Here is a 17,965-nt window from a genome sequence, read left to right as displayed (position 1 = left end):
GCGCTTTCCTACTTCAGCGTATACCGAGCGTCCCCAGGTGGCAGATAGGGGGAAGGTCGGTGGGTCTGCTTGCCAGATCTCCCGGCTAGGTCCGATCATAGACTTAAGGAAACAAAATACTTAGTTACAACAAAAGACTCGTTAGTCTGTGGTCTGATGGACCCGCTGACCAGAAGGTGCGGTCCTCCATTCATATTGGGGGTTGAGGTGTTGGATTAACCACCCTCCCTTGTAAAACAACCCTGGTTATATATTACAAAGATATTACCTACAGAATGTCTTGGACAGGATGGATCACATTGGACAATGACCTAAGCTGCTTCATAATGACTTGAGATTTAAAGCCGTAATGTTCGCTCTCCGGTGAGACCAAAACATAGTTAACAAGGAACTGGAAAAGTACAAAATGGATCTGGTAACCCTGCAGGAAATTATAAGTGGGATTTGCCATAAACAAAAATGTTGTAAATACAATAGTCAAATTTGAGGCTGTAAATAAAAACTTGTATTAGCCTATGTAAGATTATACATAATTATACGGCCACAGCAAACCTGCAGACTAAGCCAATTTCCATTTGCCTGATTGGATTTTCTCTAAAATATCTCTTTACAATTTGCATATCTATTCCCTATTTAAAAAATAATAGTGTAACGAGTACTAAGGTTAGCTGCTACAGAGAAGGCAGTAAGGTGTGTTTTTTAGTTGATAGTACTGTATACCTAATGACTAAGTATAAAATATATAAATTTTCTAAATTTGATCAACATTTGTTTATAAACAAGCAATACAACAAATTGATATTCATAAGAATTACATGGGCATTTTAAATTTACAGTTTTTAGTAATTTTCTCCGTAACTATCAAGTATACAACAATGATTCCATACACTAAATTGTAAGTTTTTTTTGTGCTCTACAAAATGGCTTGGAAAGAAATTGCGAAATCTTATGCTTTTAGGGTCAAAAATTGGGAAAACCTTTTTTACCAAATAAAACCCCCCATAAACCCCCGTTCCTATAGTCCGATTATTCTTGTTCGCAAACACGTTCGAATAAAAATGCAGGCTTATATACACGTTTTACCAAATTTCATCTAAATCGGATAAATTATGCTGGAGTTATCGTGCTAACAGACACAAACACACACATACAAACAACAATGGCCTGTAGAAGTTTCAGCAACAGTATTTATCCCAAGAGTTATTAAAGTAAAGTTATAAAAAATTATGGAACCAAGGCGGGCTTACATTTAAGAATAAAACTTCTTAAAAAAATATTAGCCTAGCCTATGTTTATTTAAAACAGATGGTGAGTGTATGAATTTTAACGGATGGTGTTTTGGCCTCTGGGGACATCAAAACGAAAAAGTAATTTGGTCCCGGGTCCAGGTCTTATCATGAGACCAACGGCTTCGCTAATACCCTCGACCAAATGAAAATTAAACAAAGGTTATGAAAAAGGCTGTTTGAAATACTATAACACAAAACCTGCGCAGTAGATATACTGTGTCGATTTATAGGAAATAATTTTAAAATGTATTATCTACCATTTAATGGTTTTCCTCCAAGAGAAGCAAAATCCTGCACAGGTGATAAAAACCACGGTCTTGTTAGAAACGTACAGAGTTGTCTTCTGCAGGCTACTCTTTATTCATCCATCCTTTATTGACATATGTTTGGATTTTTAGATTTTAAAATCTTGCTATGCTTAAAAAATAATTATAATGATAGGAAATCCAATTATTTACAAATGCAAACTAACTGTTTATCAAATTACTCTACACGCTCTTTAAGGTAAATTTAATCTTTAATTAAAGCATATTACACCACTTGAAACGGCATACGCCAGTTCCATAGTTAATTAAAAACATTTTTAATGTCTGGTTTTTACAGGTAATAAAGGTTTTAGGGTATCAAAACCGCAAGTCAAATAGGCCTAGCTAAATCCCTAAGCAATAACTCCCATATCATTCCTCAAATTGTATGCACGGACGAAATCGGTTTATAGCAATCCCTAAACCTAGAACAATTAAAACTTGATTCTGCTAAGCCTTTTCATCGTGCTGTAAGCTGATTTGGGCGAATTTAATTTTCTTAGGGTTTACATGAATGAAATGAACTGCAGAGTTGGTTTCAGCAAAATCCATTAAATTATTTTATATTGTGTATAGGAACTAACATCATCTATCAAATTTGTATTTTCAATACTTAAAATTAGTCGAACTGAAAGTGACAATACAGCTACTCGTATAGTATTTAGAGAACTTAAAAGGTTGATTGTTGAAGCTTTAACTCAAAGAATTTAGTTATAATATTAAATAAATGGAGGTAAATTGTAACTTTTTTTTCAGAAACTGCCAGCTCTAATACTATCCCATGTCATGAAAGTTACGGAGTTTCATGGTAAACAAATTAAAAATTGAAGAACATTTATTAATGAATATTTTGTTTACACACGTCACAAAGACAGGAGATTTCACTCAGTTGTACCAACTTGATAACACAGTTTGCTACTTTGGTGTGATGCGTAACTTTACCCTTTGTGTCCCATAGATGTTTGTTTGTTATTTGAGGAAAGGCTTTTGAAGGAGGCCTTATTAAATAGTAGGATTCGTGGGGAACAAAAACATATTGAGACACTGTTCTGCATTGACACGTCATTTTTTCTTGAGTGAAATATTTACCCATATTCTAGACTGCAAACATGAATGGATATGTTCAAAACAATATTTACACCGATCTAAAATATAACATAGCTTTAGCACGATTTTCTTAGTTTGTGTTGGACCTAACTTGATTACTTGATACGAAAAACAACAAATATTGTAGCAAATTTAACTTTGAATAAACCCAAAATATTTCAGTGAAGTTATATTTGATAAAAACAAACATTCACATGTAGGTGAATTGAGATAGTTTTGCAACTCCGATGAAGATATAAAACGTTGAATACTCATCTGAAATCAGTAACTTGGCTTTTAATTTGCTGCACGGAACCATCCCTAGTTCTGTGACCCCATGTTGCACGGAACTATGACAAATGCAAAAATGCTTGTTTTTAATTGTTTTGACCTATCACCTAGCAACGTATAACTTAAATAAATTATGGGAAAACAACTTTATATTGTATAACGAAACCATAAGTTCATTTTCCATTTAGAATAAGTATAATCAGTAATAAACTTACCTCAATAATCATGAAAGTATCAATGATAACAGTAAACACCAACACGATCACATGTGAACGTCTCTGAACACAATAAATAAATAGGTTTCCCTCAAATACCCACATACCCTATCTAGTGGTGATGTGTTGAACTACAGGGGAACAGTTCCGAAATAATAGCGCTGTGTGTCTGGTTGGAAAAAAATAAAACATGTGGTGTTACACAAAGTGTAACACTGTGAAACAATGGACAAACATTTGGTGTTACATTTACTGTAACACTATGCTGCAATGAGTTAAATTGCATGAGCATTAAACGGATTTGATATTTGATAACTTATAAGAAATGCACATTTTTTATATAAAAAAATAGGTTGTAATCTTTAACAAGTAGTCAATCAATCACTACAGCATCTGCCACTACACTGTTTAGACAGTGATTCATTCTATAAGTACATGTATAAAACAGTTGTGTGAATTAGCAATTCTAACAGCACGAATGTTGTAAGGGTGGTCTGATAAAGCCATTGTTATGCTACGCGAATAGAAACACAGATTGCGGAATAAATTTGCCCGGTTGGCTTAATCTCTTTTACTGGTTGTTTTACTAATTGTGTTCCGAATTTCACTAGCACTTTGTTCAAATATAAATCTAACTTGCTTGCGTAGCAAAATGATTATAAAGGCAATACTCTTAAACGATCAATGGACATTTTATGTGCATTTTTATCGCCGTATATCGTCCTTCAATGTGTAATGGCAAACTGAAAACACAATAATTGTATCTTATCTTTTTAAAATATTTCTCCAAAATAAGTCAGAGCCCAACAACAAAAATTGTTGACGCATAACATGGAAAATTATTGTATATTCCATGAAAGTGCATGTCTTTAATGTTTTATATAAAACGGCAAGCTAATATTCAGCTAGACATTGGTAAACATCAGGCGATGACTGTTAATGCTAAATATTTATCTACGAGTGTATATCAGAGTCGTGAACAGTTGTTACACAGGTGTGAATATTTAGCATGTGGAGTCTATGTTGAAACGGTCCCTGTGTATGTGTGTTTACGTGTACATCTAGCGTAATTGTGTATTTGATAGAGCTTAAATGTAGTTTAAGAAACTAAAGCTGGTATAGATGATTACAAGTGTAGAATAGATGGTGTGTAGAAGTGGTGAGTAGAAGAATTGTTTGCGGTTAGGTTAAATTAAAGGTTAGTTTTGAGGTTAGAATTGTAACATACAATAGTTTACACTAGAACTAAATGATTAATTATTATTTATTGATTCCAGAAAAATTTAAATTGATTACATACGTGTTACTGACATTGGAATTAATTTGTTTGAAATTACCAAACAGGACAATTTAATCGTTAATTTGTAGGATGTGTCGTTTGATTTATTTTTATTTTAAAAATTCATAATATTCCTAATAAACACAGAAATTACATTTTGTCAAGGAAACAATTATATTTTAGAATAGACTCTATATTAGACATATATATTTAAATATTTAACATGTGAGGAGTATTCGATCAAGGTTAGCAAAGCATCCTTTCATAAAAGTCCATTTTAAAACATATAAAAGGTAATACATTTTCAGGTTAACCGTGTTTATCCTTGGTAAACTTATAGAAGTACACAAAAATATATATTCATCTCTTCCATGAGCAAGAAGGTATTAAAAATTTTAAGATGGACAATGGACTAAGTTCTCCCTTACAAGAATAGCATGGTGCAAACCACTAAGCTTGTCTAGGGTACTTAACCAATTAGAAGCTGGCCCGTCAACTCTACATCTGTAATCAGTTAAAAGAATAAAAATAAAATTACTAACAGGTATATTATTTCAGTGATAAGATGAGTCTTCACCCTTCCACACGACGTGTGATATTACCCTCGTTGATCCTGGTTTTGGTGATGGTTTTAACTCTTTTGTATTTCGACCAGAAGAAAGGGCCTCTTTCTACGAATCTAGAAGGTAAAGGACTTATATCAAATGGATGTAATTTTACAGCGTATCACGTATACAGGGTGAGTTTTAATTGTCCCCCTCCAACTTTTTTCTACATTTTTTCAAATATCAATCCCAGACCACTTCCAAACATTGTTGGGTAGTAAGTACTTCATTTTGACAAGGTGGTCATTTCCGGCCGCCATCTTGGATCCACCATATTGGATACAAAATTTTTTTCAAATGTAAAGGTGGGGTTGTGACCCATTATTTCGAACTAGATTTTTACCTTGATTACAATGCCGCAAACTGTTTTTAAAAATCTTGATTCATTCTAAAGTTATGAGGGCTTTTTAAAACTTTATTTTTAGCCCATTTTAACATTGCGCATTTACAAACTAAGACCATAATCTCAAAATAGTGTCAGATAAAGATAAGTATAAACTACCAGTTATTGTCAACCTATTTTCACTTGGTTATGCCTGATGTATTTTTTTCGGCCGCCATCTTCGATCCGCCATTTTGAAATGTGATAAATTATTTTAAATATGAAGGGGGTGTTGTGACCCATCAATGCCGCAATCCCTTTTTTGTTATCAAGTTTTATTTATGAAATATTGAAATTTTTTTGTAAAAAATGTCAAAATTTAAAAATCAAAAAATGAAAATGAAAAACGGATGATGAAATTAAGTTCAGCTTAAAAAAGTAGTTAGAAATTATGGGTCACAACACCCCCTTCATATTTAAAATAATTTATCACATTTCAAAATGGCGGATCCAAGATGGCGGCCGAAAAAGATACATTAGTCATAACCAAGTGAAAATAGGTCGACAATTACTGGTAGTGTATACTTATCTTTATCTAGCACTATTTTGAGATTATGGTCTTAGTTTGTAAATCCACAATGTTAAAATGGGCTAAAAATAAAGTTTTAAAAAACCCTCATAACTTTGGAATGAATCAAGATTTTTAAAAACGATTTGCGGCATTGTAATCATGGTAGAAATGTAGTTCGAAATAATGGGTCACAACCCCACCTTTACATTTGAAAAAAAAAATTCATCTAATATGGCGGATCCAAGATGGCGGCCGGAAATGACCACCTTGTCAAAATGAAGTACTTACTACCCAACAATGTTTGGAAGTGGTCTGGGATTGATATTTGAAAAAATGTAGAAAAAAGTTGGGGGGGGGGACAATGAAAATTCACCCTATAAATACTATACTATAACTCTTCAAAATGTATAACTTTTTTACGAAGAAGTAAGGTACAAAGGAAACATTCAATGATACTGTACACTTTAGTGGTGTCTAGCACTAGCTGCCGGTGAGTGTTGTAAGTACATGAGAGCGAGGGGTGTTGGACTTTGCGCTAGACACTATCCACTAGCGCTAGATCCCACTTAAGTGTACGATTGGATGTTTCGTCTGTACTTTTATTTTTTGTGAGAATTAATTCTTATTAGTAGGCTATGGTAATAAACTCATGTTTTACCACTCAAACTCCTCAAAATATTAAAGTGGATTGGTAAAATAATACTATTTTGCAGATTACACTCCTCTTCCACGATATAAAAGAGTGACAGAATGGAGCAAGATCTCAATTCACGACGTTCTTTCTGCAGCCATCGCAGATTTCCACAACATCTGGTATTGTCAGCGCGCTGTGGTTTTCCTTGCTAGAGGGGTCCTTCTAGGACACACCCTGACTGACTGTGACTCCATAGAACCGTCCATGGGTCTGGTGATGGTGGATGATACCCTACACTACTACGGGAGTGCGATGGTCAAGCAAGGACCTCTGAAGAATACGTTTGTGACGGCCGAGAGAGTACCCCAGGAACAGACGTGTAAAATGACATACTACATTCTCACTGACGGTCACAGGTAATAAGGTGGAGAGAGATAAAATTATATGTTTTCAGCTAGAAGTGGGTTAGGAAGTTAAGTAGTTAAATAATCGATTAAACTAAACGATTTTTAACGTAGCACACTGTGATTTAAACTGTAAAATTATAATATGATCAAGTGGTTAAATAACAAAGGAAGATTATGACAAACCCAACTTCTAATGATAGTAGTGTGATCGGTCATATGATAAAATAATACTTCCTAGCTTCCAACAACAAACAGAAAAAAATTAAATTTCAAAATAATTGTATATCTTTGTTAATTATTTATTGCACCGTTTTACAGTAAATATTTTTTTTTTAAATAGTTGTTTAGCCTCCGGATTACTGTATTATACTTAAAATGGTTTACAATACCTGCATATAGTAATCCTTTGTTGTTGATTTTGGCAACTAGTTTCGGTTCATTATTGAACCATCTTCAGGCCTCAAGGTGTCAAATAATCACTTCATTCGAAGGTCGTTAATGTCCGCAGTTCAATAAATAAGACATATACAATACATAGGTCTAGACTTTACCTCAGCCCGGTTACGATCGATTGTCAATGTCCCTTCGTGTTTTTCGTGTTTTTTGTAATGTGTGTCCGTTCCGTGTATCGTGTTTTGTATATGTCTTATTTATTGAACTCTGTTATTAACGACCTTCGAATGAAGTGATTATTTGACACCTTGAGGCCTGAAGATGGTTCAATAATGAACCGAAACTAGTTGCCAAAATCAGCAACAAAGGATTACTATATGCAGGTATTGTTAACCATTTTCAATATTTTTTATGAGGTACATGCTCCTACAAGGAGTATTAAAACTTGCCTTTTCGATCATGTTTTAAAAGTCTCCAACAAATAAAGAAATTCTACCATTTTTTTTCAAAAAAAGAAAAAGAATTAATATTCTGCAAAAAATTTCTCCTGTACTCCTTTAGCTCCTCCAAGTTATCAGTAACTAATAAGCGTAGGCCTGAAATAAGATAAAGTTTTACAAATAAATAAATAATACGATGATAAAAAATGTATTACCTACAGCTTATAGAAGCTTATAATAAATTCTCAGAACTTAATATTTACTAATTTGTTGGTAATGAAAATCTGTAATTTGGTCAAGATCAGAGCCAAGTACTGTGCATAATATTTTAATTTCAATCTTCTCTCCAGGCCAACAATAAAGGATAAATCAGAACCTGAAGTAGCTCAAGCTAACACCGACCATGAATGCTATTCATTGGTCCACTTCAAAATGCCTACGATGATGCGTAAGTTTTAAAATGTACTGAGTAAATAAAAACATATCATCTGACACATGAAAACCCTTGGTTAACCACACAATATATGGAGTTAGATTTTGAAGTTTTTAATTACTTTTTCAACCTCAGAGATTTAATGTTTCTACTAATGAAAAAACTGGTATTTGTATTTACTACATTGTACTATGTTTATGTAGTCAGATTACACTATTTTGTCTTTCCGTAGGACAATGTGAAACATGTAGTTCGTAAAAATAACCAATATAATAAAAAAAACTTTTATTGATTGTTCAAACATAGTTTTTCTTCATTATATGTAATTCGGGATTAAAATTATATCTTTTAATAACAACTTATTCATGGATCAAGGTACGCCGAATGGCAATTTAACACCAACGTTAACACTTATAAACAAAATAAAATCAAATAATTTGATTTTCCCAAAAAACTATTCATAAGTATATTCTCAAATAAAAATGATTTCGCATAATAACTATGGGGGTATTATTGCGGAAAAATACTTACAAATACAGATAATACAAAAAATGTCATAAACAAAAGTCAAATAATTTTACAAATCAGTGGAAATAATTATAACCTAAACCCCCTCAGTGTGATTTTAAATGCCATAACCAATCTAATATTTCTATTACACACTTGGTTTTTCAGCGTTTTACACCACTTCAGAACTCTAAAAAAGTATTAACCTTCCCAGTTCTGTCCACTAACGGCACCACAGGCGAGTTCATCCCTGGCAAGTTCTGGGTGACCATCAACCCCTGGGAGCCTATAGGGGTGGTAGCCAGGTCGTTCTCGCATGGTCAGAGATGTTACCGTCTTCTGGTCATCACCAGTCATGGTCGGAGTGTACAGGCTGTGAAGGTATGGCAAGTCAGACAACGAGTTATGAAATGGAATCAATCTCGTGTAAAGTGCATGAGTTCTTTTCTTGCGACACATTTCGAACACATCTTTAAGATAATACAAAATTATTTCATTAAATCTTGTTCTTGGTACTTGTTATGAAATAATTAATTCATGATCATCATGTGGGGTAGAGCTGTTCAAATTTTACAAGATCTTTGGTTTGGTACATAATACACTTTTAGCTCCAGCTACGGATTAAACCAATGCAGTGATTTGAAGATAACGTTTACAAAATTATCAAAATTAACAAATTAATTGATTAATAGATGTGATTTGCCTAAACATTCAAAGGTAATTTATTTATTTGTATGTTTAAAATAATTAACTTTTTTTACATAAAATGAGGTTACTAAACTGCCGTCAATCAGTCCTCTATTGTCGTGGATGACTATAGTTTCGAGGTTAAAACCCCATTTTGAAATCTTATCTTCAGTCGTCAAATGTCTAACATATTCTCTTGCATAAGCCGTCGTCAAAATTACTTCACACATACACATAAACACACACGAAAACATTTATAATTACAAATCATGTACATGCGCGTGAGGCCGGCCAAGGACAAAACCAGACTGCCAAATGTTGTCCAAGTTGTGTTTATGTCAATAGATCAATCCTGGAGGCAAATTATGTATACACTTTTTTATGTCTTTTGTGGCTGAAGGAACTGTCCAATCCCTCATCTTGTTACTAACTAGCGTCAAACTCTTTTGTTAGATAGATTATTTAGTAATAAGATAGCCCAAAGACAAAAGGCAGCTGTGTACAGTTCCAACGAGCTCGCTTGGAATCAAACCAGCGACCTTTAGTTTTGAAGGTAAGCACCATAAGCACTCAGTTATCCAGACATTTTAATTTAACTATCTAAAGAAAAATAATTCAAATTAATTCATTGAAAATATATACAGTACTGATAATGGTTTTTAAAGACTAACTCAAGTTAAAAATGACATTCTTATCAATTAAATTCGTCAATCAAATAATAAATAATAATAAGTATCAATAGATGCATATTTCGTATTTGAAACAAAAATATTGCTTTATCAATTTTGGTTTTTCCACCATTGGATAGGTGTCTTGCGGACCTGTTGAGAATTTGGTGATAACTAGAGACTCTCTCTACTACAGTGACGCAATCTGGGTCAGAAAAACTCAGGCTGACACTTTTGTCTTCACATACAACCTCAAAAGAAGTGGAGAATGTATTAAGAAGACCGTTATTCTAGAGAACAAAGATGGACCGTATGTAGTTTCCGTGATGATCGGTGATCGATTTAGTATTAATCTGTGATGTACATAAAAGGGTTAGGCTAAAAGTCATTTTCTAGGTTTTTAAATAATCTGAGAATCTGAGAATATTTAAGCTCCAGATTTTCAAAACCTCCTTGAATCTAGTGTCTATATTTGTCAAGGAAATTTGACATTGCATTGAGAAATAGTGAAGGAATTGCAAAATTGTTTGTATGAGTTTTGAAACGAATGTGATAAGAGACTCCAAACATTCAACTGCCTGAGGATGTTTCAGTGGTAAACTCTGGGTCATGTTTGAGAGACTGCCATAATGCTATTGCGAATTATGTAACTATCATGTCATAGAGTCATTAGCACGAGTAAATTTATATAATGTAGTTCTTTAGTTAGGATTTAAGTTATACGCAATAATAATTGTTTAGAAATTGGATTCATAAATAATTACACTTTTAATGAGATACCTGCTGCCACACGGAGTATAAAAACGTTTCTTCAATCATTTTTCAAAAGTCTGTAAAAAATAGTAAAATTTGTCAGGCAGTTTTTTTTATATTTTATGTCCCAAACGTGCAATAAAACGAAGTACTAATAGTACATCTAGGAATGAGAAAACATTTAATCAACTGCTATTTTTAGATCTGGAGTGCCCAACGAGTCTGAAGAAACCTTAGGTCAACAAGACGACGAGTGCCTAAGTCTAGTCGGAGGAAGAGTTCCTAAAGCGACGATTGGTCATAGAACTGTAACTGAACTTGTAGGAAGATTAAAGACAAACAACACTCATGACTGTAAGTTTTTAAAGTAACAAAACATTTTCTTAAAATCATGACAACCAGGCATACAGGGTATTTGTACTTTTTAATTTGGCCGTTATATCAGGCCTACTTATGTAAATACTGCCTAACAAATAATGGACCTCACATTGTCATATTGGTAGCTTCATATAACGCTTTCATCTAAAAATGCTTACCCAGTAATATCCCGAGAGATAATTACAAAAACTGTTTACAAAAACTGTTAACAAAAAAAAATTACAAATCGGGCTAGTAGCATAACAGGGTGGGCTAGTAGCAAAACAGGGTGGGCTAGTAGCAAAACAGGGTGGGCTAGTAGCAAACAGGGTGGGCTAGTAGCATAATAGGGTGGGCTAGTAGCATAACAGGGTGGGCTAGTAGCAAAACAGGGTGGGCTAGTAGCATAACAGGGTGGGCTAGTAGCATAACAGGGTGGGCTAGTAGCAAAACAGGGTGGGCTAGTAGCATAACAGGGTGGGCTAGTAGCATAACAGGGTAGGCTAGTAGCAAAACAGGGTGGGCTAGTAGCATAACAGGGTGGGCTAGTAGCATAACAGGGTGGGCTAGTAGCAAAACAGGGTGGGCTAGTAGCATAACAGGGTGGGCTAGTAGCATAACAGGGTAGGCTAGTAGCATAACAGGGTGGGCTAGTAGCAAAACAGGGTTGGCTAGTAGCATAATAGGGGGGGGGCTAGTAGCATAACAGGGTGGGCTAGTAGCAAAACAGGGTGGGCTAGTAGCATAACAGGGTGGGCTAGTAGCAAAACAGGGTGAGCTAGTAGCATAACAGGGTAGGCTAGTAGCATAACAGGGTGGGCTAGTAGCATAACAGGGTAGGCTAGTAGCAAAACAGGGTGAGCTAGTAGCATAACAGGGTATGCTAGTAGCATAACAGGGTAGGCTAGTAGCATAACAGGGTAGGCTAGTAGCATAACAGCGTGGGCAAGTAGCAAAACAGGGTGGTGTAATAGCATAACAGAGTGGGCTAGTAGCATAACATTATTTTCTTACTTCGTTTTTGTTACAAAGAATGGTGGTGGGACACAAAACTATTACTGTTTGTAATAGGTTGCTCTTTTAGTTAAGGTTGGTCAACAAATTTCCGTATTCGATACAAGAAAGTAATCCGTGCCCTCTGTGGCTCAATTCATACCCTTTCATTTTTATAAAAACAGGTTCAACTTAAACATGGGAATATAATGTTTCGTTCTATCCATAGTCAAATATTTACCCATTTAATATTCTTACAGTCGATCCTTTCGGTGGGCTGAAGAAGTACAAACCATTCAGTAACTGGAGTTACTTCAACCTTCAAGTAGATCTAGGGGTAGCAGTGAGAGCCTATGAGAACCTGGATGACTATTCGATTCATACACTCGTGGTGTTGATAGCCAGAGGAATCCCCCTGTCAGCGGATCTTCTACCCTTCACTCCCATAGAGCGTCTGGTGATGAGAGAGGATGTCTTGTACTTCAATACTAGCATCATGTTGAGAAGGGAGAAAGATGACACTTACACAACACTTGTCAAACTGGATGATGAAAACTGCTTCAAAAAGGTGTTCGTGGTCAAACTTGAGAATAAAAGGTAGGCATTTAATTACGTATTTAATTACCAGGTAGGTATTTAGTTTAAATTACTAACAAATTTGTTAACTTGGAGTTGCAGCAGTAAATGTCTAGTTCCATTTGTAAAACCTATGTTGACGATGGCAACTTTTCACTGCGATGGCGTCGACTAAACGGTATTAGTGCGTTTTTATACTGAGGGGGTTACTTTGTCGTTATAAAATCAGAAAACAAGTAATATATGGTTCTGTATGATTAAAAGAACACATTTCAAAGACAAAATTCAATAAATAGAAGAATTAGTTAGGCCTATAAGCTTTTAAGCGATTATAGAATTTTTAAATACTAATCATTATTTTAGTAAAATAATCCAAAAGAAGATAGATGAAAACAAATTTTAACTTGTAAGTTTCCAGTGTCAAACTTGAGATAGGGAAATATACAAATAACGATTTAAAAATATAAAAGAAAATAGGATTTTATTTTAATGTGTTTTTGACCAATAATCTCAGTAACCAGAGTTCACCGCTGTTATTAGAAAAATAGACTGAAAGACAAGTAATATAATATAACAAAATACTTAATAATATACGAGTAGGCATACATGTGTTTAAATAGTCAGCACGTTTAATCCATAAAATTTAAATGGAGACCAAGCTGCTTAACAAGCTTAACCAAGCTTAACCAAGCTGCATTAAAAATACTCACTATATCTCTGACAGCTTTTTAAAACCTTAGAGACTATCGATAGATATAATAGATTGTTGTATATTGAATAAATACAAACTATACAAACAATAGTTTAAAACAGATTCTTCAAGCAGAAGGTTTTTTGTAGCAATACGTTTTGCCCATAATATGTGTTGTGTGAGCCTGCGATTACGATTAAAATCACTTTACTTTACAAGTCCCCTCTGATTTTTATTAATCCGTGATGATCCAACAGGTATTTAAAACAAGAACTTCCTGTTTTGGGAGGATCGGTGTCAAAAGATACGCATGAAGACTGCATGGATCTGACAGAAGGAAGGAAATTGAAAAGTGCGGATTTCGTTGGATATAAAAACGAAACAGATCAGATTGGAATTCCCAATAACCTTCCAATGGAAGTAAATATCAGGAGTGGATATTAGTAGAACTTAACTTTCTAATTATTGTAAATTAAAACTGTCTACTGTGGATCAGTTGTCATTAAGTACAGAGAGTGTTAAGAGTGTTTTTGGTGTTTTAAGAGTAAGACCATTCATCAAAGTTGTTGAAGTTAAAATTATAAAAGTAAACAAAAATAACAATTCACAAAATGTAAAATCTGCATCAGAGCTACTACGATCCTCTTCTTTGACCCTCGTTAACGATGTATTGTAGTTGCGAGTTTTGGATTGCATCACAATTATTGTGAGCTGCTGGCAAGTTAATGGTGGTGTGTGAGATTAGATAGATCTTTTTTTTTATTTTTGGAAATGTCTGTATGCGTTTAGTTGATATGTTAAAACATGTTTAGTAATAGACATACGATTTATAAGTAAATCCGACTGTGGGATGCTTATAAGTCTTAATTATGATTTTTCTAACTTTGTTTTGTGGTCTGTCCAAGTTTGTCCAAGTTTCAATTTGTTTAAATATTGTTAGTGTAGTAAACTATAGAAAACTATCTTCTCATTCTGTTTTCTGAAGTTTGTTTTGTAAGACGTACGTTTTAATTATGATGATTTAAAAATGGTTTAAGTTTCTGTCCAATTTCTAAGGATGAATATGTTTTAAATAATGTTAATCTGTTACATAACTACTGTTAACTTTTGAGTGGTTGATTTTAACTAAAAGAAAATCTAACAAGTTTAAATTTTACAGAGCGCGCTTTGCTATAAGATTAAAAAAATACGAAAATAATGTTCTATTGACATGTGGAAAATATTAACTACAATAAGGAAAGGACATAATCACATTGAAGCGTTACCACGGAACCTACACGTATAGTGGAGAATATGGGTTATTTGTTGCAAACTTCTAATTAATTTATTTCAAGGTAGTATTATTACTTTGTTTAATGACCAGTGACAAAGTCCAGGTTCTAAGATAATATTTTATACATACATGATCATCGATGCCTCAGAAATTACGAGGCATAGATGAAGTCTTAGAAAGCTTTAGAAGCTTTATAAACACCTCTCGTATGCCAATCATATTAATTATTTACCTGGATCTATTTTACACATTTCCATTAATCAATAAAACCGTTTATTTCCAATACGATTCACGTGGAAATACTTCATGGTTTACTTAAAATTCTACAAAAGACACAAACTTTGCAGTAGTCTGCTATTAGCAATTCCAATGCTGAGAACATTGTAAAGGCGTTTCCTAATGAATGCGTTATTTTGCTAGAAACAGTTAGAGGAACTTCTGAATAGATTTGCTTAGTTTAGCTTAAACCAATTTACCACAGATTGTTTTACGAATTGTTAAGCCAAGCAAAAATCTGAGTTAGTTTAGGTCCGTCACAAAAATAAAATAAGCTTAATAGTTTTATGTAATTTAAATTACAAAACACTAAAGGACTACTACTTTCAAAATAAATGTAGTGCTAAGGTAATAGTTGTTTTTATTCCGAAGGTAAAAATAGCCGGTTTGTATTCATGATTCATGTATTCATGTAAAATTTGTTCCCTGACCTTGCTGAATGAAAGTTTTAAAATAACAATTACATATCTATCGTTATTGGACATTGGTATCGCTAAAAAATTTTGTTCGTCATACTAGGCGGGAACGAAACATACTAAAATGTGGCTGGAAACTTGCTGTTTTAATTTAAAATAACATATGTTCCCTTGTTGTCTTTTCACATCACTAAAATTAGCTTCATGTTAATCTTATGGTGAATGCCTATTTTTGCCGGACAGTTCCTTTCCGACCAGTTTTAGAAATATTATTACTTTTGAGCTGACTTTTATTGTTGTCAAATCATTGGTTACAGTTAACCTCTAATTGATGTTACACGTGTGATGCATATTAGTGCATGGCATTGTGTTTTTGTGATTTCTAAAATAATGGCTAGCGGAAGAGGAAATTTGTCCTTAAAAATGTTGGACAGAGTAAGTCAAGTTTCAAATGACTTGCTACCTCAAGTATCTCGTAACAGATTTGTCAACTGGTGTGCTAATGAAGAGTCAATTATCATACTTGTTTGAAGCATGACGAAAAGTATCGTTCAATCGACCGAAAAGCTCTTTGCCAGTGCTTGATCTAAACACGATCTCGCACTGGCAAAGATAGTTTTTCCAGATTAGTAACCAAATATACTATCATGTAAACGCACTGTAATTGCGATTTTGATCTGATTGATGGAGCCAGGTATGTGTTTTTGTGTTTCTCTTTGCTTTGTAGCTTGTTCAAATCCTTTGGTATATTAATTACATATAACAACCTTTTCGTGGAGTACCCAAAATAAAATAATAAAAGGGAAGAATTTTAAATATGAAAGAAAGGCTCTTACAGAGGTCTGTATATAAATTAAGCTCAATATAAACGCCTGCTAGACTGTTGGTGACATTTAACGTTTACAGGGACACAGTCAAAGTGGAATGTGTAATTAACTGAGGGTTGATCAAAGTCTTCCCCTCCTTGTCAATGTCGAAGGTGGTTGATAGAATGTGAACTTTACCAAAATTATCCATGTGTAAAGTTACGCACCATAAATTACTTTAATACTGACGAACATTACATTAATGTATAATAGAGGATTCTCACGCGTAAACAAATCTTGAAAAATTGGAACGTATTTCAACTTAATAAATTAGGCTATATTTATTTTAAATATTGTCAAATAAATATTTCTTTGTGTTCAATAATAAATGCGTGAATGTAAGGGTTTCATATGTAATACATATATTGATAGTGGAAATTTATGATTTGTTAAGTTGGTTACATATGAAACTAGATCTTTCTTAACCTTTGAAACGTCTTCGCTTCAACTTGACATTATCTTAATCTGACCTTTATATGTCAGAAGAATATCTTAACTCATCTTTTAGCACACTATTTTGCTATGCTATTAGTAACCAAGACAACTGTAAAAGAAGTTAACTAATTTCTTGGACCTGGAATATTAAAAGTATTCTTGTAGGATAATTATACAAATGTCAACTAGAGTTAAACTAATTAATGAGCCACATAAAAAGAGTTAGCAAAGTTGAAAAATAAACGGACTAAGAAGCTATTTTTTTGTATGTAGAAAACCATTAATAATGAAACAATATTTCAACTAAAAGACTTTTGGACCCTTGCCTTTTCTCCCATCCGAGTATTAAGTAATATCAACTGTTCATCTATGCATGCTAAACTTCCTACTTGCTCATCGCTCATCGGATATTTTACACACTTCATTGTAAAGTGATATTGCCATTACTATATGCTCAGGCCTTCCTACTTTGATATGTATGATTTGTGAGCTTATATCAAATAAAAGTTGTTTAAATAAAATACGCTTTTTATTTGATCCATTTTATGATCTAGCATTTCATTTCTTTTTTGTTGCTAAACTGTTTTTCAATGTTTACAAATGGGGGTTCAAATATGTTTTATTGGTGTCAAAGGATTTCATCAGTTTGATTATGAATTGTTTACGTGATGATTACAACAACTGGAAATCGGTCGTGAGTGATTATTGTCAATATTTCTCAAACTAGTAATTTTTAGTTTGTCGTATCTACTATAAAAATATGCTTTTGTAAACACTGTTGTATGAGTATACAGCATAAATGTTACAGCAAGACTTTGTTACACGCCTTTGATCTGAACATCATAGACCTGCACATCACTAACAATATGATGATTTGCTCAGACTCCTTTGTGTAATGATATTCGTGTCTATGTCAAGATACTGTTGTGCGAGTGAATAGTATAAATGTTACAGTAAGGCTATGTTATACACCTTGGATCTGAAGATCATGACCTAGTTCACTGAAAAGAGGGTAATATGGAGAGATATCACGTGAACTGGTACAGTATTGGTATAAAATAAAGAAATGGAATAAACTTGTTGAAAAAGTAATATCTTTTTTTACTTATTTTATGATTTTCGTTATCAAAGTATTAATAAGCTTACATGCCTTTTTAAAACTCCCATTGTGAATGGGACTACGTAGAGTAGGCCTAC

At 33.6% G+C, this 17,965-nt stretch overlaps 1 protein-coding gene across 2 annotated transcripts; it reads left to right on the top strand.

The window, feature by feature from the left end:
* Window positions 1-4,189: 4,189 nt before the first annotated feature.
* Window positions 4,190-17,250, top strand: LOC128987783 (uncharacterized). 2 transcript variants are annotated; one of them, XM_054408801.1, is made up of 9 exons: window positions 4,190-4,345; window positions 5,024-5,151; window positions 6,677-7,013; window positions 8,188-8,285; window positions 8,992-9,158; window positions 10,273-10,442; window positions 11,088-11,239; window positions 12,496-12,832; window positions 13,760-17,250. In XM_054408801.1, the coding sequence occupies exons 2-9, from the start codon at window positions 5,031-5,033 to the stop codon at window positions 13,944-13,946; spliced, it is 1,569 nt and encodes a 522-aa protein (XP_054264776.1). In that variant the 5' UTR covers window positions 4,190-4,345; window positions 5,024-5,030; the 3' UTR covers window positions 13,947-17,250. The 2 variants fall into 2 exon arrangements, with proteins under 2 accessions (XP_054264776.1, XP_054264777.1); XM_054408802.1 differs by having other exon boundaries at window positions 4,190-4,384.
* The last annotated feature ends 715 nt before the right edge of the window (window positions 17,251-17,965 follow it).

This window comes from Macrosteles quadrilineatus, unplaced genomic scaffold (assembly GCF_028750875.1).
Source record: "Macrosteles quadrilineatus isolate MER2022 unplaced genomic scaffold, UCM_ALF_1.0 Scaffold_2__2_contigs__length_208266976, whole genome shotgun sequence".
Lineage (NCBI taxonomy): Eukaryota > Metazoa > Arthropoda > Insecta > Hemiptera > Cicadellidae > Macrosteles > Macrosteles quadrilineatus.
The sequence above is the reverse complement of the archived record's forward strand: the minus strand, read 5'-3'. Positions and strand labels throughout refer to the sequence as shown.

Coding starts and splice junctions, on each gene's coding strand:
- LOC128987783 (XM_054408801.1), top strand. CDS start 5,031: ATGAGTCTTCACCCTTCCACACGACGTGTGATATTACCCTCGTTGATC. Junction 5,152..6,676: donor TCTTTCTACGAATCTAGAAG/GTAAAGGACTTA, acceptor ACTATTTTGCAG/ATTACACTCCTCTTCCACGA. Junction 7,014..8,187: donor ATTCTCACTGACGGTCACAG/GTAATAAGGTGG, acceptor TCTTCTCTCCAG/GCCAACAATAAAGGATAAAT.